This window comes from Trichophyton verrucosum, assembly GCF_000151505.1.
Source record: "Trichophyton verrucosum HKI 0517 chromosome Unknown contig00046_1.f1.exp, whole genome shotgun sequence".
In the NCBI taxonomy this organism is placed as follows: domain Eukaryota; kingdom Fungi; phylum Ascomycota; class Eurotiomycetes; order Onygenales; family Arthrodermataceae; genus Trichophyton; species Trichophyton verrucosum.
The window spans coordinates 17,520-41,419 of NW_003315605.1; the positions used below are offsets into that span (position 1 = coordinate 17,520).

The 23,900-nt window shown below is 48.7% G+C and overlaps 9 protein-coding genes across 9 annotated transcripts; 3 read left to right on the forward strand and 6 right to left on the reverse strand.

Moving 5' to 3' along the window:
• Positions 1-408: 408 nt before the first annotated feature.
• Positions 409-1,754, reverse strand: TRV_00563 (uncharacterized protein; the record flags this gene model as incomplete). The annotated part of the gene is made up of 2 exons (XM_003025201.1): positions 409-1,057; positions 1,117-1,754. The coding sequence occupies 2 exons, from the start codon at positions 1,752-1,754 to the stop codon at positions 409-411; spliced, it is 1,287 nt and encodes a 428-aa protein (XP_003025247.1).
• Positions 1,755-2,239: 485 nt separating this feature from the next.
• On the forward strand, positions 2,240-3,983 carry TRV_00564 (uncharacterized protein; the record flags this gene model as incomplete). The annotated part of the gene is made up of 2 exons (XM_003025202.1): positions 2,240-2,281; positions 2,445-3,983. 2 exons carry the CDS (start codon positions 2,240-2,242, stop codon positions 3,981-3,983), a joined length of 1,581 nt encoding a protein of 526 aa, XP_003025248.1.
• Positions 3,984-4,747: 764 nt separating this feature from the next.
• Positions 4,748-6,200, reverse strand: TRV_00565 (F-box domain protein; the record flags this gene model as incomplete). Its single annotated transcript, XM_003025203.1, has 3 exons — positions 4,748-5,390; positions 5,468-5,974; positions 6,076-6,200. The coding sequence occupies 3 exons, from the start codon at positions 6,198-6,200 to the stop codon at positions 4,748-4,750; spliced, it is 1,275 nt and encodes a 424-aa protein (XP_003025249.1).
• Positions 6,201-7,501: 1,301 nt separating this feature from the next.
• TRV_00566 (aldehyde reductase II) lies at positions 7,502-8,678 on the reverse strand (the record flags this gene model as incomplete). The annotated part of the gene is made up of 2 exons (XM_003025204.1): positions 7,502-7,739; positions 7,849-8,678. 2 exons carry the CDS (start codon positions 8,676-8,678, stop codon positions 7,502-7,504), a joined length of 1,068 nt encoding a protein of 355 aa, XP_003025250.1.
• Positions 8,679-9,433: 755 nt separating this feature from the next.
• Positions 9,434-10,279, forward strand: TRV_00567 (uncharacterized protein; the record flags this gene model as incomplete). Its single annotated transcript, XM_003025205.1, has 1 exon — positions 9,434-10,279. The coding sequence occupies one exon, from the start codon at positions 9,434-9,436 to the stop codon at positions 10,277-10,279; it is 846 nt and encodes a 281-aa protein (XP_003025251.1).
• A 1,136-nt stretch (positions 10,280-11,415) lies between these two features.
• On the forward strand, positions 11,416-12,944 carry TRV_00568 (uncharacterized protein; the record flags this gene model as incomplete). Its single annotated transcript, XM_003025206.1, has 3 exons — positions 11,416-11,447; positions 11,605-12,883; positions 12,927-12,944. 3 exons carry the CDS (start codon positions 11,416-11,418, stop codon positions 12,942-12,944), a joined length of 1,329 nt encoding a protein of 442 aa, XP_003025252.1.
• Positions 12,945-14,081: 1,137 nt separating this feature from the next.
• TRV_00569 (uncharacterized protein) lies at positions 14,082-17,733 on the reverse strand (the record flags this gene model as incomplete). Its single annotated transcript, XM_003025207.1, has 3 exons — positions 14,082-15,856; positions 15,910-17,419; positions 17,536-17,733. The coding sequence occupies 3 exons, from the start codon at positions 17,731-17,733 to the stop codon at positions 14,082-14,084; spliced, it is 3,483 nt and encodes a 1,160-aa protein (XP_003025253.1).
• A 710-nt stretch (positions 17,734-18,443) lies between these two features.
• Positions 18,444-20,260, reverse strand: TRV_00570 (misfolded glycoproteins degradation protein Yos9, putative; the record flags this gene model as incomplete). Its single annotated transcript, XM_003025208.1, has 2 exons — positions 18,444-20,081; positions 20,159-20,260. 2 exons carry the CDS (start codon positions 20,258-20,260, stop codon positions 18,444-18,446), a joined length of 1,740 nt encoding a protein of 579 aa, XP_003025254.1.
• Positions 20,261-20,881: 621 nt separating this feature from the next.
• Positions 20,882-23,767, reverse strand: TRV_00571 (uncharacterized protein; the record flags this gene model as incomplete). Its single annotated transcript, XM_003025209.1, has 5 exons — positions 20,882-21,155; positions 21,215-22,349; positions 22,402-23,172; positions 23,358-23,628; positions 23,699-23,767. The coding sequence occupies 5 exons, from the start codon at positions 23,765-23,767 to the stop codon at positions 20,882-20,884; spliced, it is 2,520 nt and encodes an 839-aa protein (XP_003025255.1).
• Between the last annotated feature and the right edge of the window lie 133 nt (positions 23,768-23,900).

Sequence of the window (23,900 nt, forward strand, 5' to 3'; positions counted from 1 at the left end):
AAGGGGTATCATCGGCTACATTGAAGGCATTCCTGGTGTATGATTAGGCTGTTGAAATTGGCTTCGTCTCTTGCCATAAATTGTCTGTAAAACGGTCTCTATTTGAGGTCCAAAAACCTATTATAATATTTTATACATCATCTTGTCTCCAAAGGCCAGCTTGCCGCCCGAATAAATAAACAAAGGAAAAGCATAAACGCAATATACATCTTCACACAGTGAAGATGAAAAAAAAGATGCCCCGTAATATGCAATTAAAGCCGATAGTCTAAGGGAGGCCCAAAAGAGGAAATCAAAGCGGTTTTGGTCGGTTGTAGACCAATGGGTAAGACGGCAGTAAATAGATTGATATAAATTCCTCGCGCTGGGTGACAAAGAGAAAAAGGGTATCGAGGTGTATAATATAATTCACGAGTTAGAAGCAGAAGATCGGCCTTCTTCGACGGCTACCAGGGCGACGACAGTGATATCATCTGGCTTGCCTCCCCGGTAATGATCCCATGGACGATATCTCTGGTATTCTTTTGCGAACGGCCCGTCTCGTCGAAAGTCCATGCTGGCAATCTTAGCCTCTCCGGCTATGGTAACAGCCAAGAGGGCTTGTAGAGTATGCCCTTTGCCTTGCGGATCCGCTTCCTCAGAAGCAGCAATTGCTTTCTTGGGTTTTATCCGGTTGTTACCGAATTTCAAACCACCGGGCTTCGTCAGAGCTTCTAGGTTGTCAGACGCAGAGATGCCCATATCCGAGGTACCAGTCCATGCCCCGGTGGCCATCATCCGCGCAGTTACTAGCTTCAAGACTTCTTGGTTGTTCAGGTTATCAAACACCCCGTCTGTGGCAAGGACCAGGACGTCTCCATGTTGTAGCGAGCAATTGGTTACTGCCGCGTCTTGAGGCATGTCTTCAAACTGTTTTCCACCGAACAGATAGGACTGCCGTCGAATCAACTCTGGCACGGCAGCGAGTTGGTATGGGGTGTTAAAATCATGAGTCTGGGGGACGGAGTAATGGTGAACTGCAGCCAGGCGGAAGAGAAGTGATCCAGAGTCGCCGAGACTGTAAAGCGTGGTCAGCTTAGCATTCAAGCAACAGGTTATGAAAAGAGCAGTACATACTTTGCGAGTTGGACCGAACCATCATTCCGAGCAACTCCAATACACGCGGTACTACTCCCAGCAAATACCGCCTTATCCAACAGTGTTTTCTCATATCCGAGTCGCATAAGGGTCATAGCCCGTAAACTCTCAGGAGAAGACTCCCAGTTCAAGGCTGTCTCAGCCATGTGTCCACAGAAAGAGTGCGAGAAGTCCGCTGGATCGATGCCAGATTCGCTCCATCCTCCGACTCCGTCCGCCACTCCAAAGGCAAAGGCCTCATTGTCGTACCCGATCTTGCTGATGAAGAATGAGTCCTCCCCGCTATCAGGCCTGTTGGCTTTCCGGTCATAGTAATTCGGGCTTTGTATTCCCAGCGCATCGTGAACCTGCGGGTGGAAGTTGTAGAAGTTCCTGTCCGGACTGAATCGTCGCCCCTTTCCAGAAGACGATACGGCCAGGCGAAAGGATATCTTCGGTCGTGATTCCAGCGGACTCCCACTGCTGAACTCCCTTCGGCCTCCGTTGTATTTTCTTCTCGCAGTCGTCACGCAAACTCGGGGTGTTCTTTGAGGCAGGATATTAATATTGTAGAGACCGTATCGTGGCACCTGGACAAGGCACGAAGCAGCCCTTGAAGAGAGCGCCACCGTCGCCATCAGAAGTATACGCCCGAGTTTCCCTTGTCCTCCCAGTCCGCAGCCGTCCAGTAGCCGGATTCTCCTCTGCGCATTTGCACAGTATAACCCGCGGTTGGGGAGTCCAAAGGCGCGCCGAGTGGTGTTTCGGCGATAGTAAAAATATTCGGAGAGAAAGTATCACAGCATGAACAAGGGCTAATCCTTAGCTTGAGTGACTGATCTTCAGATTTTAGTCCCTCTGGAAATTTCCCGGCCGTCTTCAAGGAGCGTGGTCACCCTGGCCGTTGGTTGTTGGTTGCCAGGAGTCCTGCTCACCGCGGAAATAAATATATGAAAGTCGCCTCCGTCCGCAGCCAAGAAGAAATCTCACGCCAGCCGCAAAAGAAAGCTCACGATCAGCCTCAACCCACTGCTGCCGTTTGCCTTCAGAGAGATTGCGCCGCCGTCAGCTTGCCAAATATACTCGGAATAGCTTTAGGATCTGGTCTGGAAGTCAGGGAGCCATGCATCCCGCACGGCGCGCCTATGTGGAGGAAGCGCAGGAGGTAAGCAATGAGCCATGGCTGACAGACACCACATTGATCAATTGATAGAAACTGATTTACGGTCTTATTTGAGATGATTAGGATACGGACATGGGAGTAGACCTCGCGAATATTCGTATGTTCCCTTCACGGTGCCTCGATATCCGCGCGCATTTACTAACAGCTCTCTTTAATAGCCGTGGACCATGACTACGAGCTTCCCTCCGCTGCTGCAGGAATAGCTCCCGAGAAAGCTTCTGCCATATTATCTCAGTTCGAACGAAAACGACGAGCAGCCGCTATTGCTGTACCTACAGACGATGGACGAGTAAAGGCTCGGTTGCGGGAGTTGGGCCATCCAATTACCCTGTTTGGTGAAGACTCTACGGACCGACGTGACAGATTGAGAGAAGTATTAGCGGACTTGGAGGAACAACAGGCTGCGGCTGGTGAAGCTGGTGCTGAAGATGTCGGCATGGGAGGGATGGAAGCAGAGGAGGAAGACCAAGACCAAGAGGAAGAATTCTACACTGAAGGCTCACAGGATTTGCTCCAGGCACGGAGAGAGATGGCAAGATATTCAATACCCAGAGCAAAGGCAAGGGTAGAACGGCAAAAAGCCGAATCCACCATACCTCTTCGAACACACGTTAAGCACAGAAAAGCAATAAGGGAGAAACTCGGCCATTTTGAGCTTTATGGCTCTCAGATTGCTGGAGACCGGCCCGTGAGCATTACCAGGTTTTCCCCAAATGGAGAAATAGTGGCTGCGGGTAATTGGAGTGGAGGTGTCAAGCTACTTACAGTCCCGAATTTGGAGGAAAAGGCGAATCTACGAGGACATACAGATCGAATTGGTGGCATATCATGGTTCCCAGGGGCTACACTACCCGAATCAAATGTCTCCGAATCGTCTTTGAATATTGCTACGGGAGGCGCTGAAGGGAACATCAGGCTTTGGTCCCTTGATAAAGATACTTCTATTGGAACACTTTCTGGACACTCTGACCGAGTATGTCGCGTGGAATTTCACCCATCAGGGAAATACCTTGCCTCTGCATCTTTTGATACCACCTGGCGATTGTGGGATGTACAAACGAACCAAGAACTTCTCCTACAAGAAGGTCACTCTCGTGGAGTTTACGCACTAGGATTCAACACTGATGGCTCACTTCTGGCTAGCGGTGGCCTTGACAGTATTGGACGTATCTGGGACTTACGCACTGGTCGAACAGTTATGATATTAGAGGGCCATATCCGTGAGATATATGCCTTGGATTGGGGAATAGATGGACATCGTATTCTGTCTGGATCAGGAGATGGCTGGGTCAAGTGTTGGGATCTCCGGCAAGTTCGTGGTACCGGTGGAGTAGGTGCACACAAGAGCGTTGTGTCGGATCTAAGATGGTACAAGGGGAGCGATGCTGCCTCACTCCTACCAACCACTTCAGGACTTGACCAGAATGGGGATATGATGGATGTAACACCCACACCAACGAAGGACCAACCAGACCAACCTCCACAGCCCAAAAAATCTGGAACTTTCTTCGTTTCCAGTGGATTTGACAAGAATGTCAACATCTTTAGTGCGGATGACTGGTCACTTGTGAAATCGCTGCAAGGCCACTCCGGAAATGTTCTCAGCACTGATATAAGTACCGATGCAAAGTGGATAGCAAGTTGCGGGCACGATCGAACTGTGAAGTTATGGGGTATTGAATAAAACGTTGCTGAAGTTCCGGCTGTGGTTACAAAACTCAGAAAGCCCAACTGCATGTATCTCTTGGGGGGAAGTGGTATATACCGAATTTCCAATCAAGAGCATGCATACGAGAAAGCGATGCCTTTCACTACTGTGCGGTAATAGCCTAACTAGAGGCTGATGCGTTCCAAACGCAGCTACTGCGCCGTGACTCCTGTCCAGGAAGATGGACCATTTGGTCGCTCCCACTCTACAACCCTCACACTCTGTAGTGTTCCCTGGGCCAAACAAAATAATAAATAGATCTAATAATCTTATCAAGATTTGATGACAAGATATAAAGCATGGGTAGAATGTAGAAGCACTCAGAATTATGTAGAAGTATAACATGACCATAGCCGAGCGGCTGTTCGGGTTTTGATTACCCGTACGGGTCGCCTAATTACGGCCCGTTCCGCTCAGCTTAACCGACACCCATAACCAGATATAGAAATAACGTAAACACAGCACTAGTCAATTTATTCTTTTACGCCATTCTCTCAGAATGGCTGCGGGTAGGTAAATGCACCACCGTCTTTCCAACAAAAGGGGCCAGTGGAAAGGTTGATTGAAAGAAGTTCTAGGATATATCATTAATAACTATCAATGTGGCCTACGGTAGGATGGAGTATCATAAATTCTATAAGTAAATCAAAACAAGATAAACGCCCAACAAAAGGGGGGAAAACAAGAAAACTAATAGAAACAACAATTTTTACGTCATGCCAAATTCGATGGTTTATGTATCAAGCCTGCCACTTTATCTTCGCATTCGTTCTCGCACAATAACTACAGCCAAGGCTGATATGTGCATCATTCCACAGCGTCACAAAATCTTCATTGGGATGCTGTATAAGTAATTGTCGCCTGGAGATCTCTTCTATTGCCGGTCCAGTCCATATCTCGGTCATCAGTGGCGGATAGTGACAATCACCGCTCAATGCGTCAAACACTTTCAGAGCCTTGGGGTCGTTCCTATAGTTGTCCCAGTCCAGCTGTGTTTTGCGCATAAATTCCTTCCTCATGGCACGCTGATTGCTTCCGCCCTTTTCAGCCGCAAAGAATTCCGTTACTCGCTCCAGACCAGAGGTAGAGAGTAGCATGATAATGAACTTCTCACATGACGTAGTGACAGGTGTCTCCGCAACAAGAACGCGATGGAGTGAAAATATTAGTAACCGGATACAGTGGTGAGCTGATATTAATGCCTGGGAGTCGAGGAAAGGGTAGGCTTGGAGTATCTTTGTTTGAAGAGCGCGGTACATAATTGACCGATCACGGGGCTGGACAGGTACGGGGAGCTTGCCAGCTTCAAATGCTTCATAAAGGGAATCCTGGAGCTCTAGCCGTGCTTCATCATACTTTTTCAAGAAATACATCGTATAAAACCTAGTGAAGGTGTTAGATTATTTGCCAAAAGAGACGTTCATCTGGAAATGGATCGTAGAATGGAAGTGTTGACTTGCATGAGAGGAGTCAGTTTCGACTTAAGAAGGGCGTTGCCCCGGTCCATAATCTTCTGCTGCGTCGGTTTTGGTAGATGTGATAAGGACTTTACCCAGCCAGGGTTCTCCTCCATGAACCGGTCCAGAACATGGTCGGCGAGGTAATAAGATAATTTCGAGCAGACTTCCTGCCTCCGTCGTAAGTCCGCCAAATACCTGAAAGAATAATGCTCACGGCCACTGGTATCTTCAACAAACGGGGGGAACAGGTCCGATAGCAATATCACATCATCTTCAGGCGCCCTTGTGTAATGGCTCGGCTTGTGCTTTCGAGACGGCAGTGTCCCATGCCGCCGAATACGCAAGTACTCTCTGGTGATGGCTTCCTCGTGAACCTGCAAAAGATACCAGAACTTCCGGCAAACGAGAAGCAGACTCCCTAGGTCCTGGAGTCGACAGAGACCGAATATATTGACCACTAGTTCGACGGGTAATTCATCCCAGCACGAGAATGGCTTGCTTATGTTTCTATAAGGAACTGTTAGAACAAAGGTCTATTCCATATAATCCTCAATCTCCCAGGTCTTGGGGGCAAATATAAAGCACTTGTAATGGAGAAGAGCTCATACAGAGGCTGGGTATCCTGTTGTATCACCCCGTTATGGTTCTTTCTTAGCCACGCTAGCTTCGCCAGGCTGGCCTTCTCGAAGGCCGATATTGATTTACGAGCTCGTAATTCGAATGAAGCAGCCATGGGTTAGTTATTAGCGGTGAGAGGCCGTGGGCTACAACAATGTCTCGGGATGCTGGCAAGCGGGATATGAATATAGAAATATGGGCCTGTTTATTTTCCTTCCTTCAGCGTCGTACACGCCCGTCACGACAGGAGTCCATGAGAACCTCGCCCTTTGGAGCTCTTTAAATATATCGGGAGCCCGGCCGGCCTGAAACAGCTGGTTGGACGTGGGCTGTGGGGTTGTTTGGGAGAGCCATGATGTATCGTACTGTCATGCATAATTATATATCACTGGTCCGCTATTATTACGTCTGCGTCTTGTCTTTTTTTTTTTTTTTTTTTTTTTCTTCTCGGTGATTCTGGCTGCACAGCCACAGGAGGAAGACTGTAGCGAGGCAGCTATATTATTATTTATTGTTTAGCTTATGTCGAATCCCTGGATTGCCAGGTAGGACAGCGAGGTGGGCTTCTCCATCGGCCAATAACTAATAGCTAACTAGTGGCTGCTTTTGCTCTTCGCCCATGGCAGGCCATTTTATATCAGGGCCAGGGCCCTTGACCGTATAATAGGCCGCTGGTATAACTCAATAGTATACTTTATCAGAGTGTTGCATCTAACAGGTTATACCTGGGAATAGAGCATGCTACATCACTGGGAAAATATGCCCATAACTGTCTCTGTTAATTTACTTTGTAAAATTGTTACCAAGGCGTTTCAAATCCAGGCCTGTGAGGGTCGACGGGATAAGGATTCTCATGTTGAAACAGGGTTGAGCCTCAGCCTTTGCCGTCTCCAACGTTTGGTCACAGCTATGCGTCGGTTCTAGAGATGCTTGTGGACAGTCACCCGTTTCTGTTGAGATACCTCAAGGCATACCGAGTATAATAGTCAGGGTTCAATACCAGTGCGGTTATGGTCAGACACTGGTGGCTGGTTGTAATATTGGACATCCAATGCCCAGCCAAAGCTTTCACTTGAGCGTCAAACCAACGGATTTAGTGAGTGTCAACTGGCTGGTTAAGCGATCTTGAAGTTTCAATGTTACCACAGCCTTGTTCGTTTGAATTATTGCACATGAACCGGAGTAGTGCTTATGGGCTACTCAAGGCATGCTCGGTAGTGGTGACTCTGCAGCTGATGCATCACATAGTGAGATTTCCCACATACCAGCCCCGAGTACAGATGGTCTTATGCTGGCTAATGTGTATCTAGGTAAGATAAATGGCTGTGGAGGCTCTTGTATATTGTTTTAGGTGTTGGTGTCAGAGCTAGAGATGGTTTAATCAAGTACATGTGCCCAGCAAGGGTAGAAACAGGCTCATAATGCATCACTGAGCGTGGTCCTCTTAAGCTGCTTTATCAAGTCAACGATCATTTGTTCGGGCGATATCCAGGAATCCATTCCTAGAATAGACAACGATGACCCCGAGTCAATACTATAGTGATGTACCTGTATCAAATCAGTTAGACTCCACTTGTAACGAAGTTCAGCCACAGCTGTCACCTGTTGTTTCTCCCTAGATGGGCCCATTTCTGGGTAGTGTTTCCGGACAATTCTGGCGATCTTTGGAAAAAGTGATTAGCTATGCTTTGTGATTGTAGATCGAGCCAAAAACGAAGCCTCCTACATCCGAGAAAAGTAACGGCCATGGGCCTAACATTAACCTTCTCCCCCACGCAGCAGGGGTTATCAAGGCTTGGATATGTGCCTTTGCAACGTCTCGCACATCGACCCAGTGAGGAAAGTCATTATGGAATAACGGTTCACTCCCCAGTGCAGTTCTCCAGATCAAGCTTGTGCTGAAAGTTAAACTACCAGCACCCTTTGTCAACGGTAGAACGAATGGGCCTCCAATGAACGACGGTAATAGTGTGCTTAGAGCCCATGTAGGTTGATGTTTCCGGTAGAAATCCCATGCAGCCTTCTCTGCAAGCTTTCGCGAAGCCATGTAGGTTATCCAGGGTCGCCACTTTTCCGGGTATTGACTCATGTCCTGCCTTGGGTCCGCAGCCTCGTCATAGCTAATCGGATTCCAGTCCGCAGAAGAGTAGGTGTATCCCTCACGGAAGCCATGACGTGCATCAAACGCCGCAACGAAAGAGCTAGTTATAACGACCGCTTTGATTCCTGACTTTTTCATTATTGATTCCAAGATGCATATGTTACCTTTGATGGCGGGCATAAGGAGGTCGTTTTCAACGTTTTCTGGAGACATGTTCAGGGGAGATGCGATGTGAGCTACATATGTTGCGCCTTGGATGGCATCATCAAATGCGCTATCCACGGTCAAGTCGGGTACAATGGCAATCTCAAGTCTTCCACTGGAAACAAAGGAATCGAATGCGGCGTAGAGCTTCTGAGCCACCGTCGAGGATCGGACTGTCCCACGTACGCGGACCGGGGCGTGGAATGACAGCAGTTGTGATACAACATGCTGTGCAACATGGCCATTAGCACCAGTAACAACGATTAAATCAGAGTTTGCAAAAGGCATGATTCTGATATCTCTTGTCTGAGAGAGGGCATAGCCCGGGTATTGAGGAAGGGTTATATAGTAATAACTTGCGGGGTATGCATGATCCCAGCTGTATGGTTGTATCCCATTCCTAGTAATTAACAAGTATATTAGAAATGTGACGGAACATAGACTGCATCAAAATAAATTATTCCAAGTAGCTCATCTATGGGTATCTGTCTCTGTAGGTGAGTTAATGATCAACATATTCCTTCATTGCGTTTCATCCGAAACACTGAACGAAACGAATGTAGCCAGCAGCCCATGAATCCAGTTTGAATACGCCAAGCGCACAAGGTTATTCATACCATATCCCTAGATATGGGCTCTAATAACAAGACATGGCATTTCGATAAGCGAGGTCTATTCATTGTATAGCAGGAAACTCCAAGCACGATCTGATAATTGCCAGACTTGACGTCAAAACAAATAAATAAAGATAAAGATAAAGCGGAATTTTGATTGGCTGCCTGTTAAATACACGGATTAAATATAGTGCGAACTCCAGTTGACTGGATTACGTAGCAGACATTTCGATTATAAATCAATTTATCTTATCTTATCAGATCCAGTTTCTCATCAGATAAAAAAAGCTGCTTGCTCAAAATCCAGAAGTTGAAACCAAAAAAGCGCCGGCCATCAACAAATACACGTCGCCTCGAGCTATACCCTTTTACCAGAGCAAAACATCGCAGATATCGTTTTGCTTTATCATTCCACACATACTGTATACTATGCACAAGAGTATTCCCTCTTCCGCCGTCTTCCGGCGTATCGGACCGACACCTGCTCGACAGCCGTTCGGCCAAACGTATAGCAGGATTGCTCAACGCGACAAGGAACAGTGTCTTCTCTGTCAAAACGGACTATACAGACGACTCACACACTCTCAGTCTCGGAAATTCAACACACTACGCTCCCTGTCGTTCCAGAGCCCACTACCGAGAGCTGCTCCCAACCGAGCCGAACCTGCCTCGCAACCAACCTCCGAAGACATATCGCCAGGTCTGGCGACAAGAGTCCCTGATATTACAACACACTACACTATATTCCCCAAAACTTTGCCGAAAGGCCCTCCGCCAAAGGGTACATTCGACATTTCGCTGCCCGACCTCCGCCGGGAATTCCTCTCCCTCCAGGGTCTTGCACATCCGGACAAGTTTCCCGAAGGGCCAGCAAAGCGAAAAGCAGAAGCCCTATCGTCCCGAATCAATGAAGCTTACCGTGCGTTAGGGGATCCGTTAGCTCGCGCGCAGTACCTTCTCGCCTCCCAGTATGATATCGACGTCACAGCCGAGGATGGCGCCAACAAACACCCGCAAAGCCCCGAAACCCTAATGCAGGTGATGGAGGTGCAAGAAGCCGTTGAGGAGGCAGAAGATGAGAAGGTAATTGCCGACCTAAAGGTGGAGAATGAAGAGCGGATTGCGCAGACGGTGAACGAAATGGGCAAGGCTTTTGAGTCGGGCGATATCGACACTGCTACGAAGCTGTGTTCTAAGCTTAAATTCTGGTACACGATTCGAGCTGGACTGAGAGAATGGGAACCGGGAACTAGGAGTGTCAGGCTGGTTCATTGAGATGCCGGAGGAATATGTCGATGATTATGGGATATAGATTGGACGAAACCGGCCTTGTAAATAATTGTACTTTTTTTTAGCTAGAATGTATACATATGTCTAGAATAGAGCCAGAATACAGGATTTATGCCATATAATTCCAGTGTCTGCGAAGTTGTCAATTTCTCTGTAGATTAGCTATATAGTGGGTATGACGTATCAATTGCCTTTGCCAGTCTGATAATGCTTGTTATAACAACACCTCATCGTGCCAAACTACGCCCACTCTTCTCAACTTTCACGACATCTTACATGGAGGTGTCTAACACCGGATGGATGGCAGTAAGGGCGGTCCGAAACAGGCTGGCCTGGCCGCCTGGCATGCTGAATTGTTATGCAGTGCTTTGAAGCGTGCTGCCTGGCCTTCTAGTTATCCACCGCCGCGCAGCCGCCCATCAGTACCTATACCCGATTAACCAGCTTCACCGTCAAAACGGATTTGATTTGTCCCTCGAGCTAACTCATGTTCTCTAGCTGGAGCTCAGCTTGCTGCCTGCCGGAGTTTCGAGAATCCATACCCTCGAGTCAGCCAAGATACGGCAAGGTATGGCTGCAGCAATAGCGCGCCCATTGGGCACACATCCATTAGTGGATTGACACCGCAAGTCTGTCCGTCTCCGGCCTTGCATGGCCCGTCGCTGCATGGAGAGAGACGAGGTTTGCATTACTGTGGGCTTTGCGAGAGACCTTACCAACCTGAGACTCGCATCTGCAGCCTCGAGGCTGGTTCGAGACGGTCTTCTGCGTCGCTGACCTACACGTAGGCCGGGCGGCAGAGAGCTCTCTATGCAGGAGCAAAGATCCTGAAGCGCCAGCATCCTTTATGCGCCTACCTTGCGGTATTCAAGGAGCATTCGAAACTGCGCCGGCCGGGGGGCCATGATCCGAAGTTTTTATAAGAAGGGGAAAGCCGCCGCTGCATGCTTTCTTTTCTTCTCACTCGGACCATCGCCTGTTGAGAAAAAATTTTTAAAGTCGCGTTTGTGCGATATTCCATTAATATTCCACTGATATTTCATTCGAATATCGATAACTACTTTACGCGCCGCTGACTGTTGGAATCGGGAGTTTGCGCTCTCTGTTGACGCTCGCGCAAAATGGCTTCGGTTCCAGGCCCAGATTTCAGAAGGTACGCTTTTATTTCAGCCGGCGGTTAGGCTGTCTATAGGGATTTGTGTGATGGCGATTCTTCCAAGCCATTGAAGAAATATACCCTCTACACGGGGAAGAAGCATACCAAATGGAATAGTCCGCTGACCAGCCGTGGCCTTCTTCTGGACAAACAGTATTATCAACTCTCCCCAGTTCACCTTCTTGATCGGACCCGGCCACTCAAAAGTCACCATCCAATCTGGCCTTGCCAAACATGTCTCTCCCCGGCTCGATGGGCTGATGAACAACGGCCATACTCGCGAATCCCGGCACCGTATCGCAGTCCTGGAGGACGAACATGTTGAGACCTTCACTGGTTTCTGCGAATTTGCATACACCGGAGATTATACCGTTCCCGTTCGTCAGACCAGATCCGACCTACCAGAGTCTTCGGAATATGGAGAACCTTGCTCCCCATCTGCGAACCTCCATGTACCGCCGCCGGCACCATCGCCCCCTTCCTCTCCAAAAGCACCACGGCCAGAGGATTCATGCGCCATCTGGGATGACGAAGATGATCTTCCAAAGGAAGAGCCCGCCGTGGTCCAGCCTCAGGCACTTGTTGTGAAGGAGGACCCTCAGCCCCAGCCCCAGCCCCAGCCCCAGGAAGAGGAAGATGACTCAAAGGGAGCCGCTGACGCCGGAAAGAAGGGCAAGAAGAGCAAGAAAGAGAAAAAGGCAAAGAAAAAAGTAGTTGAAGAGCGTCCTGCTGCAAACACTCTCACGCCTCCTAAAACTCCTCCGCCCACGGAGAATAAAGAGAATGTTAAAGATATTGCCGTGATTGAAGAGAAAAATACTGAGGCCGTCACTGCAGTGGCTCCATTCCAGCAAGAAGAAAAGCCTAAAGAGAAACCTGAAGAAAAGCCGGAAGAAACCCAAAACACAGAGTCTGGCGATTGGCCTGAATTCCAGGCAACTCAAGCAGAGTCAATACTCGAGACATCCAAGTCCGAAGGCTCTGTTAGAGGAGAACCCTTCTTCCCCCTTCCATCTTCCCGACCCGCTGGTGTGTCTCTATGGGATGAATTCACCGCTATTCAGTACCCACAGTACGAACGTAGGACCGCTCCATTAAGCCATTCACAAGCAAACAGTGACTCCCGCGACGTCCCTTACATCTTATACCATGCCAAAATCTATGTATTCGCCTCCCGCTACCTCGTTCCAGCCCTTGCCCAGCTCGCCCTTACCAAGCTCCATCGAGAACTGGTCTCGTTTCCTCTGCGAGCATCTGGCCATGGCTATGGGGATAACGGCACTATACCCTATGTATTAGAATTGCTACACTATACATTCAAGAACACGAAGGCATATGACCCGAGATTTCCTTCGTTGGATGCTAGCGCAGATCTCCCGTCCGAGAGGGAGAACCGACTTCGCAAACTCACAACTCACTACGTTGCCTGCAAAGTGAGGCAGCTAGCTACTTATAGACCAGAAGTGCATCATGCAGAAGGAGATGCTCCACTGACTTTCCGTGATCTCCTGAATAAGACTGGAGAATTGGCTTCTAACCTTGTCTTCCAGCTGATGTAAACGGGTCTCTTCGACGTTTTTGTGCACTCATTCTTCTTTCTCTCATTATGTTTTCTGTTGTTTACTTTCGATTCCTTTCTGTTTGCAAGATATCCCCTTAGCCAGCTTGTTCTTGAGTATTTCTTGTTCATATACTTTATTTTAGGGAGTTGGCCTTGCTGGAAAACTTGTACGCTTAATGATGCTATGTGGCCCTGATATCAATGAGAATACGCCTTCAGTTATGCTATGAGACTTTACTGCTGCACCTTGACAAGGTGAAGATTAGAAGTATATGAGAAGAACCGGATTTTGGGTAGAATTTTGCTAAAATACTGCAAGGTCGTGGCAAATATATTCGGCTTCAAGTTCGTATATGGTAAGAAGTCATGGCGGATGGGATATGAAATGTTTGTTGGGATTGATTGGGGAGACAAACAAGCATGCTAATAGTTGTAGAAAATTTGCAGAAATGTTCATAAACCATTCAAACACTAAATTTGAGGAATATATAGGCGAAATTGAAAGAGCTAGGTATAACGATAGAAGGTAAATGAGCCCGATAAACAATTATCTGTTAAGAATGAACAAAGAAAAGAGCTTGTGACGGAGAAAATGCTGTCTATAAGTGATTATCCTAGTTGGCATGATTGAGCTGAATCATGCAAAAGGCCTGAGAGACAGAGGAAAGGATCATGTTGAAACAAACTATGGGCACAAGAAAGGTCAAGTCAGACAGGTATGGGGATGCCTCGATGAGGGAGGAGGATGGACGGGGTGTTTAAAAACAAATGAAAAGCCGCAGGTTACGCAGCGGTATGGATCCAAATGGCAATTGAACAACTCTTTTCGAGCAAAATATGTAAGAATGGGTTCTTGCTAAACCAGGGATGGAGAAGTTGTTTATTAGGGAGACGGATGCTGGTGGGAGATAAGGATGTGCGCAAATGATATCGTTATTCTTTGTGGAGTCATTCGTAAATAGATCAAAAGTTCAGATGGATTGGACCGTTCTAGGCAAAACCAAACGGATTGGATGGAGCTAAGCAATAGGTTAGTCAAAATCATCGTAAATATCATACATAACCAAGGGTTAGGATAACGTACTAGCTTGAGCAAGATTTGCCTTCCCAGTTGGCTGAGGCATGATCTTCTTCGGAGCATCTTTGTGGACACCGAAACGTACAGGAGGAGCAGGGCCTGTCTTTTGAGGTAGAAGTGGAGCAGCTGCAGGTTGCTGTGGAATTGGCGGTGGTGATGGTGTGAAACTTGTTGGAGGCACCCCAAAACCGTTTGCACCTGTGCGCTGGGGCTGGAGGGGAGGAGGAAGAACAGAGTTGATTGAACCGGTTGGCAATGGTGGCGGTGGTTGTTGTCCAAACTGGGCGTAACCTGTGGGCTGAGGAGCCAAAGCTGGGAACGTTTGCTGCTGCACAGGCGAAGTGGTCTGGAAAGGTTGCTGCTGACCACCCATGAACTGCTGAGAGCTCATGAAGGGTTGTTGCTGTGGCATTTGGGGTCCAAACTGTCCAGTCATCGCCGGAACCTGAGAAGGGAATCCTGTTGGTTGAGACACCAACTGCTGTTGCTGGAACCGCTGTTGATTAAGTTCTGCTAGGCTGTGGCCTGGAGGGGCTATGTGCGGAGCTGTGGACGGGATGCCGGTGAGTTGAGGTTGTAGCGGCTGCGTTACAAAGCCGTTTGGAGGGTTATTGGGCGCAGAGAGTGGTCTAGGGGGTGGTGGAGGAGTGAGGAATCCTTGACCAACTGCTGTAGCAGGAGGCTGAGGCCGTTGTCGTGGTGGCATAGCAGTTTGCTGGGGCTGCAGTTGGGGTTGGACGTAGCCAGTCATCTGCGGTGCAATAGCCTGCATCTGAGGCTGGCCAAGTTGTGTAAAGAACTGAGGGTTTGCACCTGGTTTCTGGGGTTGTGCTGCCGGCGGTGCTTGAGTCGCTGGAGGCTGGGTAATTGCCGGCTCGGCTGGCTTGGTTGTAGGAGCTGGAGCAGTTTTCGTGGGTTCCAAGGGGGTTTGAAGTAAAGAGAGATCTGCCATAGCGCCGGTCAATGCTGGCTGGCTTGCAGCAGTAGTTGGAGCAGAGGATGGGGCGGTTGAAGCCGCAGGTTTGGATGGTGTCTTGACCTCCCATGCGTCGTCCTCAAATCCTGCAGGTCCGTCTTTCTCCTTATCTTTTCCATCAGCAGACGCGGATTTGTCCTTTGGAGCAAACGCTTTTGGATCAACTACGTCACTGGCTTGAGCTGCTGGGGCAGGACGTCCCTTGCGGGTATTATTTCGTAGTGCACCGCCAGGACCGGAGAACAGACCTCCACTGGCAGGCTCTTCTTCACCATCCGCGAATGTGACGTTCCGGCCTCCCTTGGCCTTCCGCTTGTATTTCTCATCGACATATTTCATCACTCTTATTATATCACCTTCCTTTAAGCCCAAGGTGCGAAGAACATCCGAAGTGATATCTGGGATGACCGATTCGTCCATTGAGTCCTTGGTGAAGTTGCTTGCATAGCGTTCGCACTGATGAGGCCCAACTCCAGCTCTCAAGAAGAAGTCGAACCAGTCGTATTCGGGCTCCTTCTTTATGGAAGCACCGACAACTTTGTGGCGCTCGTTTCCCATTTGGCTGCGGCGGCGGATATCAGATAGTGGCTTATCTTCGTCGAGAGACTCACCGGTGACCTTTTCAACATATTCCAAGTCTTCAATGGACATCTTGGACACTGGGACTGCAATTTTCACGCCATTCTGCTTGTGAAGGTGCATTTTGCCATCTGCCAGGCCAATGAATTCGGCAACAACAGTGAAAGTGCCAGATCTGTCCGTCCATTTTCTCGTTTTTGCGGGATTCGGCTCTGTAGGACGTTAGTGAAATGTACACGAAGGTAAAGAGTATGACTGGACATACTTGATTTTGATGATTTGCTTTCGCGTCTCTGGCGCTGTGATTGTTCGTTACCATCAATTCTTCCAAGACTGCTCCGTCTACGCGGCAATTTCACACCTGGGCCTACCTCTATGGACCCCGTCCCATCCGAGTCTTGTCTCTTTGAGGAGCGGGTTGCCTGTTTAGCTAAACGTGCTTCTTCAAGCCTGTTCTGTTCAACAGACGACATCCCAGCAGTTACGCCGGACAATCCAGAGTCCACAACCCCTGTTATTTCAATGTAGCTGCTAGGAACAACGCCTTCCCTTCCATTCTTTAGTCGTCGGATCATCCACCATTCTTCAGATCTCGAGTCGTCCAGGATTACGACTTGATCATCAACACACACAGAAACCTCGTCTTCACCTTGGGCAACGAAATCATATAGAATGATTCCCTTCTTCTTGGCGCCGCTGGTGCCAGCTGCGATGACCTCTCTCAGCCCTTCGGCCCTGTATCCGCCAGAGATTTCACCAAGAGCAGCCACTATCTCCTGTGCAGTATCTTTGGCTCCCGCATGGAAATCGATGTTTTTACTGGGCCGGACAAGATCGACAAACACATGCTTCCCCTCGATAGAGTAATGTTTTAGTTTCTCAGCAGTCCATTCCTGGTGAGGACCGTCCTCTGACTTTTCTGGTGATATAAATATTGTTCCAGCTGCAACATTGATTCCGAGTGTCGTCGGCATCTTCTTCCTCTTTCCCATGATCGATATCATTTCACTGATATTATATATGTGGTATCCGGAAGGTGAAGTCGATGTGTGCCGGGGGTAAATGTCATCTCGAAGGGCCAACCTGCTATAAGGAGGAGAAGGTTGGACACCTGTTGATTCTGCCTTGAGAGAATCGTGAGGGGATCGCCCACGAGATCTATCTCGGGAGTAGCCTGTTGACGTGTCCAGATGGGCTCTAGGGGACGGAGGACGTCGATATTCCTTAGGCGACGGCAAATGTTCTCTTGGAGATTCCTCTTGGGATTGCGGACGGCGCGGAAGGGCAGGAGCAGGGGCTTCATCTTCGTGATCTTCATGCGCGCGCTCCACCGCCGGCGCTGCCGCTTGAGGTTCACGAGATGGAAGAGCAGGGATTGATCGAGATTCGCCTGGTTGTTGGTTGTGAAGTATTCCGGCGAGGGCTGCGGCAGGACCAGCAGGTGGTTTTGAGGCTTGAGGAGCAGGAGGCGCTTCTTGTTCGGGTTCCGGCTCCGGCTCCGGTTGCGTTTCCGGCTCGGGCTCAGCATATCTGGTTTCTTCTTGGGCCGCAACAGCTGGAGAAGCTGCAGCGTCTGCTCCGGGAGCTTCAATATCGCCTATCACCTGGATATAATTCGACGGAGCGAATCCATACTCGGTATTTACCTGGACCAGAGTCCAGTCTGGGTCAGAGGTGTCAAAGATTAAGATATGAACATCGTCTGCAAACGACACCTCCTCATCCGTTTGTCGCGTATAGTCGTAGATGGATTTTGCTCGTTGGATTGGTTGTGCCTGTAGCCATAGTAGAGGGTAACACAGTTAGTAAAAAATTCAGGAGATTTTCCAACGAGAACCAGTATCCAACGTAGACGGGAATCAGAGAACAATAGGGGGAAGGGAGAGCTCACCTTCTCGACATAGTTGTGAGGGATCAGTCCCACGGGCTCTTCGGATTCAAACTCGGCGGTTTTCTTCTTTGCTTTCCACCAGCCGTCGTCCGAGGACTTATCCAGTATGTACAGCAAGTCACCTTCGGCAAATGCTAGCTCATTTTCTCCTTGTGGTGTGTAGTCGTACACAGCAGTGTAGACACCTTCAAAGCCCATCTTGACCACCTCCCACGACGATGACCAAAGGTTTGTGTATCCTCCTCTTCTGTAGCGCGTTTAATCTGGTCCCTCGTGGGTGTAAACAGGTATATGCAGCCCTTTGGAATCCGGTCTGGGCAATACGTAATGCACGTTAACGGCGGTGTCTCTCGGTAGGTAGACAACCAGGGCAGGCCGAGTAAGACAGATAGCAGCTCTTGAAACCAATCTGCAGAGACAAGAAATGGACGATAGCAGAGAAATATGCAGCCGGAGTCGTATGAAAGAAGCCGTCACTGCATGCTCCAGACAGCTGCGTGTGGTGAGGGGGGGGATTGTTCAGGTGCGGGAGACTCGGTATTTAGGTGTCCTCGAGCAGGGCCAACAGGCGCAGGCGCAGGAATCGGGCAGGGCAGGGAGACACAACGCAGTTGCAGCGAGTCTGTCGGTCTGATTGATGCTGGTGCAGCGTTCGCCGGCCGGTCGTTCGTATAGTTAGTTGCAGAGAAAGACGCTCGCTCGAGGTTCGCCGATGTTTCTCGACGTTCGCACTTCCAGGCTGGGCGAACTGGATGGCGTATTTTATGTGACAGCAATACAGGGGCTAAACGTGGTGTATTGTGGTATTTTACAGCGCTAATACAGAAGATTACCTAAACATGGGCGATGGATCGATGTCTATAAAAAGGGGGACGGCCGGCGCAGCAACGGCCATAAGATATCAATTACTACAGCTCGTCCTTCTCGTCCTTCTCCTTCTTTTCCGCCTTATCAGACTTGCCTGTCTTGTCAGTCTTGTGGAGCTTCTCCTTCTTTGCCTTTGCCACTTTGCTATCGGTTTTGTACGTTTCATCACTACCAGCTTCAGGCGCAGTTTCATCTGACGCTGCTTGTCCCTGTAGTTTGCGCAGCATCCGTACTTTGTTTGACTTTGGCTGTTGCTTCTTCGTGCTCTTCTTCGTCTGCTGCTGCTGTTTCTGCTGCTGCTGGTCCTCGGGGCTAGTCTCCTTGGACGTGTCCTTGTCTGCTTTTCCCTCGTTCTGGGCTTGGGTGTCTGGGCCTCCTTCTCCTTCTCCCTCTTCCTCCTCTCTTCCAACATCATCGAATGGATCATCAATGATCGCCCGAAGCCCCTCTCCCCTGCTTGTAGATATCTCCTCCAGTCTCCAATCTTCACCATCTGCAGCTTCGTCCAATTCCTGCTTCAACCTCTCGAACTTCTCGCTGGTCACCTTGTGCTTCTTCAGTGTTTCCTTTGATAGGACCTTCACCTTGCCTCCTTCGCTTCTTGCCACGACCTTGACCTTTGGCTCTCCGCCAAATCCGAACTGGTCCTTTTCAATTCGCTTCCCATCCTTACCTACCGTTTTCATAGCACCAACTTGGATGTCTCCAACTGTGGCGAAAGGCTCATCTGTAGCTTCGACCAGCTCCTTCTTAGCACGTTCTTTCTTAGAGGCAAGAGCCGCTTCCCAGGTGGATACATGCTCCGGTGATATAATCTCCCGACACTTTATGCTGTTCGGCTTCTCTACCTGCGGCGGCTGGAATGCCACATCGTTGCATAGTCTTGGAGTGTAGACCATCATGACATAAGAACATGTGGTAACCTCTTTAATCCATGCAATATGCTCCGGAGACTGTGGATGGCAGTGGAATTGCACCTCAATCTTACGGGGTCTCCTTGTCAAATCACAAATCGTACCCCGTTCGAGATATTGCACCAAGTACCACGACTCTCCCTTGGTTTGCAACGCAGCCACCTCAGTAGAGGCCGCCGTAGGCTGGCCACGTTCTGAATTCTTTTGGAATCTTCCAAGGACGTAGGTTTTTGAGTCCGGATCTTCTGCCGGCGGATAGACAGGAACCCCTTGCCCGGGAACTCGTGCATGAAACTGCCGTACCTCCTTCATATAGCAGAAGGAATATGACCACCAGCCTGCAGCGTAATACAGACATTTCCCTTCCAGGTCACTGAGCAGCTCAAGGCCCCGGTTGGTTGCCCTTGCCAGCTCAAGTGCCTCGTCTTCTGGGTTAGGTGTAGAAGTAGATGTATTATCCTTTCCGGTGGGTGTTACACTTGGAATTCCACAAAGAAACCGCTGGCCATCCAGAACCATTTCATGATAAGAATCGATTGATACATCATCCTCATCTTTCATCAATTCCTCATCATCAGCTTCTGATTCTCCTTGAAGTGGCGCCTGTTCTGATAGCTCGGATCTCTCGTCCTGAGAAACGATATTCGGTGCATCCGATGGTTGAGAAGGTGTATTTGTAGCATCCTTATGCTTTGACTGGGATTTGACAAGCCGTAGTTGTGCGTCTGATTCTAGTATATACTCATCAGGGAAGACTACCTCGAACTAAGACGAGCGGCACTTGTTAGAAGCTTGTGTTTCTTCGATCATAATTCCTTCCAACAAATAGTATTGATGCATACCTGAGGGTTGGCTAGCACATCATCCTGTATGCTAAATGGCTTGTGGGCAGCAAACGCAAAGCTTGCGCCAGCTAATAGAGCTGTGAGTGTGCGATGTCGCATGTTTCAAAAGATATTCCCAACGAAGCTAAGGCGAGTAACTTCTCGTTCGCTCGGTTACTATCAATGGGTCAGGCCACAACCTATTTTAGCACCTGAAGCATGACCTATGTAAAAAGAAAGGAATGATTTGCAGAGGTTGTTCGTCTCGACGTGTTTGATCAATCTATTGACAAGAAGCCATGTTTGTTTGGGAAAAGAGTGACTTGGCGGATGCGCATTAGCTCTACATAGATAGCCAATGCAAGAGTCAGCAATCGCACGCCGGACAGCACAGCAATGTCAACTTACCTAGTTATCAAATCCTATATCAAACAGGATGGGCTGGATGTATTTCGGCTTCTCCAAGTTCATTGAAAGGTGGCTCGATGTTAGCGATTATGTAATACAAAACCTACGACGTCATCTCCGATAAGATAAAAGAAAACAAAAAGGGGAAGAAAGAGCAATTCTTATCAATCTACAAACATCTCATCGATAATATTGGAATGCAGAAAAATAACATGAAATGGATGCTCCAGTAGATACCTAGGATAAAAAGTTCTATATAACACAATCCGCTGGAAGAATGGGAAACCCCCGATAAAACTAGATACGCACTTTTCATCAAAATGGCAGTTTAGTTTACTCCGTTCGCAGCACTGGCCTTCCTCGCCGTTTGCTAGCAGCAGTCTTCTTCTTGTGGCCCTTTTCAAAGGCAGCTGCAGTTCCATGGTCTCGGCCTACGTTATCGAGATCCTTTACCTTATAAATTCGAATGATCCAGTTTTCACTGGTGAATGCCTCCTCGATCGTGGTTAGTTGAGGCCCTTGAGAGGGAAGTCGGACACCACGGACACGGTCTTGCGCTTGGCCGGGAGGAAAGAGGTTGTGAAAGTTATAGTAGGACATTTTGTACCTAGTAGTAGCTGTTAGTAAAAGGCAAGCCTTGGTACAAGTCACCTCAGTGATACTTACATTAAACTGTTGCGCATAGCTGGACTAGCATGCTCGTCCACGCGATATTCTCCGCGATCAGTGAAAAAGTCTCGTTCCTTGACCTCTTCAGGCCAGATACCTTCAGCAATGCGGATCATCCACAAAAACTTGTTGATGTCATCTCCAGAGTATCCTAGTAGACCTCCGAACACAACAAGCACGTAGTCCACATCGTGCTGTCGTAGGATAGGGTAGCTGACTTCTTCACTAGAGCTCATTGCTTTACCAACTGTAGCAATATGGGTGTTGTTCCAGGTATTGTTGTCAACCAAGGTTGGTCGATCTGCCATACCTCCAATTTGATATCCGTAATCCCACCACGCCATGATTTTGGTATTCTTAGGGGTATTCTGTCGAAGCCAGTAGTACGCTTCACGGTAGTCATCAATAATAAATTGACTACCATCGGGTAATCTACTGGCTAGCACGACAGAGGGAGAGGAATAAGCGTTGGAGGTGACCCAGGTACAGTGGGCAACGAAGAAGAGAAGATAGACCAGAACAGTTCCTGACACGACTAGCTTTGAGAAGTTGGAGTAGATACCCACAACCTTATTGCGAGCAATGCGTAGGCCTCCTTGAGTTGACTTATCGCCGGATCCTTGTTTTTTGGCGTCCGGATTGGGGGAGTCCATACGTAAATAGACATCCAATATCTGCGACAGGGCCAGTCCGGCAGCAACGCATACCACAGGGGTAAGGGTTAACATCAATCGAACCATGACTCCGGCAAAGTAACTGGCTAGGACGGCGTAGATAATAACAAAGACATGCTCATCTTTGAGTCTGTAGAAGCACATGTATACGCCTGGTGGGAAGAGCCAGATCATCATGTTCAAGTCAAAATAGAAAGCTGGCCAGGAGGTAGGCTGGTGCTCTGAGACGGATGCAATGATGGGGATGTGAATCTTTGCGTAGCCAGTATCCCACAGAGAGTAGAATCGTCCACTCCATGGTGCAATGACTCCTGAGACCGTCAAGAGTACCAGTCCAGCAAATGACACGATGAAAACCAAGAGGACAAGGCTAGTAAGAACAGTCTGGAACTGTTTGCTGGGAACCTGAGCACGCAGGAACTCCACAAAGGCAACAATTTGAAGGAGGCCAAAAATACCTAGCCCAATGGTTAGTAGAATCCAGTACGCATGGGTACCAACCGTACTTACCAAGAGCTGCCATGTGGTCACTGTTGCGGATTGGTAGGAAACCAACGAATGGAATTTGCATGCTGGCTAGGGTTCCAAGAGCGTACCACGTGGTATAACTAATATATAGACGGGATGTATACCTTCCCATGCAAATGAGGACGAAGACATGGAGAGGAATCAAATTGGTAATGAACACATATCCACCCCAGGCAGACACCATGTACCCATAGAACAAAGCTGTCAAGGCACCCCACATGATCGATCCGTTCTTCACAGCCTTGATCCAGAGGAAGAATGTAAAGACGAGAAGGAAGATGGCAATTGCTTCGTTATCGTAACTTCCAGCCACGGAACGGGAGATGTAACCTGGCGCAATTCCGACAAAGGCAGCGGCTAAAAGACCGGCTGATGGAGAGGGAGCCATCTCTGTAGTGAGGAGGTACATGGCCAGGGCTGTCAGGCCAGAGAAGGCGGGAGCAAGTAAAACGCATACGTTTCGAATATCGACGGGAAGAGCGAGAAGTCGGAGGAGTTTATAGATGACACCGCTGGTGACCATTAAGCCGGGGTAAAGAGTGCCACCAGTGACACGTCCCAGGGGATGCCATGTTCCTAGATAAAACTCCGTCAGTATAAAGGCCACCTTCCCAGGCACAGCAGAACCGTCTACCCTAAAGGGTGCGGGGGGGAGAATGTAGAGCTTCATACGGTCATCGAACCAGTCCCAGAACTTGTAGAAACCATGCTCAACCAGGTATTTTGTAGCTCGGAAATTAAACCATGGATCGACTATATCGGCGCATTATGGTCAGTTACAGTCGGCTTCGCAGGGGAAGAATACTGTTGGGCTGATCTCCATATAGTCCAAAAGGGTAATCGTACATTCGTGGATGATACTTTCAAATCCTAGTTAAAGCAGCAAAACAGTTAGCCATTACGCTCGACATTGGTCTGTAAGACGTAGTAAGTTTAACTAATTTGAGGGACATCTATACTTATGACACTGAACAATCTGCTGGAGACTGCGGCTGCGGCGATGAGCAGTAAGATAACGACACGCAGCAGCCCACGGGTGTTTTCAGAGGTGCTGCCCTTTAGAAACGGCTCAATTGCACCGCTGGCCATGATGGCCCGACAGAAGAAGAAGAAGCTGGAGATGAGAGAGAGAAGACAGCCTTGCCAGTTGCGCTCATCGATCAACTTCAGCTTGTCTTGCTGAAGCTGCTGCTGCTGCTGCTCGTCTTTCTAGACTTGCGAACGCAACACGCTGGCTTTGAGCTTAGTCAGCAAAACTCTCCAACTTCCGACGCCAAACTTCGACTTTGACCATTTTGACAGTTTCATTTCTCTTCTCGCGAACTACACTAACGTCCAACTCAATCATTTCCTGAGCTATCTGCTTCACATCTTTGAAGGAAAGATAAAGATGTTCCCTGTTCAGCACCAAGGATAGCAACTAGGATTTCTGTGCGGAGCTCCCTCCGGCAATCGCAGAAATTCGTAAAAATTCCTCTCAT